Source organism: Penaeus vannamei, chromosome 2 (genome assembly GCF_042767895.1).
Source record: "Penaeus vannamei isolate JL-2024 chromosome 2, ASM4276789v1, whole genome shotgun sequence".
NCBI lineage: Eukaryota > Metazoa > Arthropoda > Malacostraca > Decapoda > Penaeidae > Penaeus > Penaeus vannamei.
Window position 1 is genome coordinate 48,912,903 of NC_091550.1, and position 2,101 is coordinate 48,915,003.

The following is a 2,101-nucleotide window of genomic DNA, read 5'->3' on the forward strand; positions in this document are numbered from 1 at the left end:
CAATAGGTATGATAATAACAATGATAAAAACAATGATAATAATGATCAACAGCAACACCAAAAATAATAACAATAACAATAATGATAAACACCGACAACAATAATAATGAATAATGATAATGATAATGACATTAATAATAGCAATAACAATGATGATTTTAATGATAATAATAATGTCAGTAATAACAATAATAATAAGAGTAATAATATCATCAATAATAATGATAATGATAATAATAATAATAATAATAATAATAATAATAATGATAATAATAATAATAATAATATTATTATTAATTTAGTCAGAAGAAATAGTCATAGTCAGTGATTATTCCTTTATTCCTTGACATACATCATGCTTTAGCTAACACTGGATAATGAATACATGGATACATTTTGATACCTTTCTCCCTATACATGAATCTTTAATGTTCAACTATATGAAAAGTAGAAGAAAGAATGCTTCCTTTACTTAAATTAACAAACGTGATGTTTTTGAACACACTAACTCAAAAATAAACGTAAAATGTTAAACTTGTACAGATACAAAATCGTCGACCTATTACTTTAGGTATAGTTTTAAGACATTGATCAGTACTATGTAATTATTCTAAATGGATACCATATGACAGAAAAAGAAATATAAAGATTTCCAAAGTAAACTTCATACCATGCTGTTTTTCTTTCTTTCTCTCTTCTGTTCCTCATTTCCTAATTTCTTGGATTTCTTGGTGGATGCCCAGAGAATTTCTATTAGGAAATGTTTTCTCACAAAACTCGCAGGTCAAACTTATCTTGTCCTTTTTGGCGTGACCTGTCAAGTGGTTCTGGAGACGTTGCCATTTAGGGAATCGCGCTCCGCAGATTTCACATTTGTAGGGGAATCTCCTATAAGGATTCCGATCACTATAGAGGTGGATTTTGGCATGTCTGTTTAAGCAAGCCCTCCTGGAGAACGCTTTCTTGCATTGATGGCACGCGTAGGGCCTATCGTTAGAGTGGACAGTCGTATGGATCTTGAGATGCTGCCTAGTTTTGAACTTGTAAAAACAAATATCACATGCAAAGGGCCTTCCACCTTGCTTCACAACTTGCTTCGCACGTTGCCTCGCAAATTGCCTCGCAGGTCTGCCCCTACCGGTGTCCTCGTTTGGTTCTTCTTTCACTTCCAGAGCTTTATTCATAAGCAGGTCGTCCTCACATATCTTAAATCCGTCGGCGGCAGCATCTTGTAGTGTCAGGATGGGAAGTGTGGAAACAGGCTCCTCATCAGGAGCGAGTCTAGGTTCCTCCTGCTTTATGGTCTTCTCTGGTCTCTGAGCAGACGGCGATTTCCTGGGCTTCTTGGGACTCTTAGTATGGACTTTGATATGTCTTTTTAAGGTGTGATTCCAAGAGAACGCTTTACTGCATTGTGGACACTGAAAGAGCTTTATGTCAGAATGAACAACCATATGGCACTTGAGATGATGTTTCATCTTGAAACTGGCATGGCAAGTCTGACATTCATAAGGCCTTCGTTGAGATAGCAAATTCTTTACCTCTCCAGTAAGATCAGTGCCCTCGTTCTGAGATCCTTCCACACCCTCAGCAGGACCTACATATTTGCTATTATCCGCACTTAACTCAATGTTTTTGTTGGCAATAACAGCACACCGTGAGAGCTTTTCGGATGAGGCAACGGTTTCAGCAGCTAATTTATGGAACCGTCTCAGCTCCGCGGATATGGTGTCTGGGTGTTCCTGATCAGATGGCGACTTCTGAGGCTTCATGACATTCTTGGCAGGATCAATATGCATTCTACAGTGCTCGATTAAAGAAGCCTCGTGAGGGAATCTTTCTTTGCAATGTGGGCACGCAAATGGCCGTATTTCAGAATGGACTTCCATATGGGTCCTGAGACCGCATTCCCTCGCGAAAATTTGATAACAGATTTCACATTCATAGAACCCCATTTGAGAGACTGACAATTTCGCTGCTTCCCTTTGGTCCTTAGGGGGATCAGGGTCCTCGTCCTGAGTTTCTGTCACCCCTTCGCCAGCGTCCGAGTCGTTGTCCGTATCCAAGCACACGGGAAAATCTCCGGCGTTGATCTCAACAG

At 39.0% G+C, this 2,101-nt stretch overlaps 1 protein-coding gene across 1 annotated transcript in view; it reads right to left on the reverse strand.

Moving 5' to 3' along the window:
* Positions 1–321: 321 nt before the first annotated feature.
* The window catches only part of LOC113802221 (uncharacterized), a 10,731-nt gene continuing 8,951 nt past the window's right edge, over positions 322–2,101 (reverse strand). The window contains exon 2 of the mRNA XM_070133882.1: positions 322–2,101. This exon is cut by the window's right edge and continues 3,158 nt beyond it. Within this exon, the coding sequence (XP_069989983.1) occupies positions 705–2,101 (1,397 nt within the window). The 3' untranslated portion in view covers positions 322–704.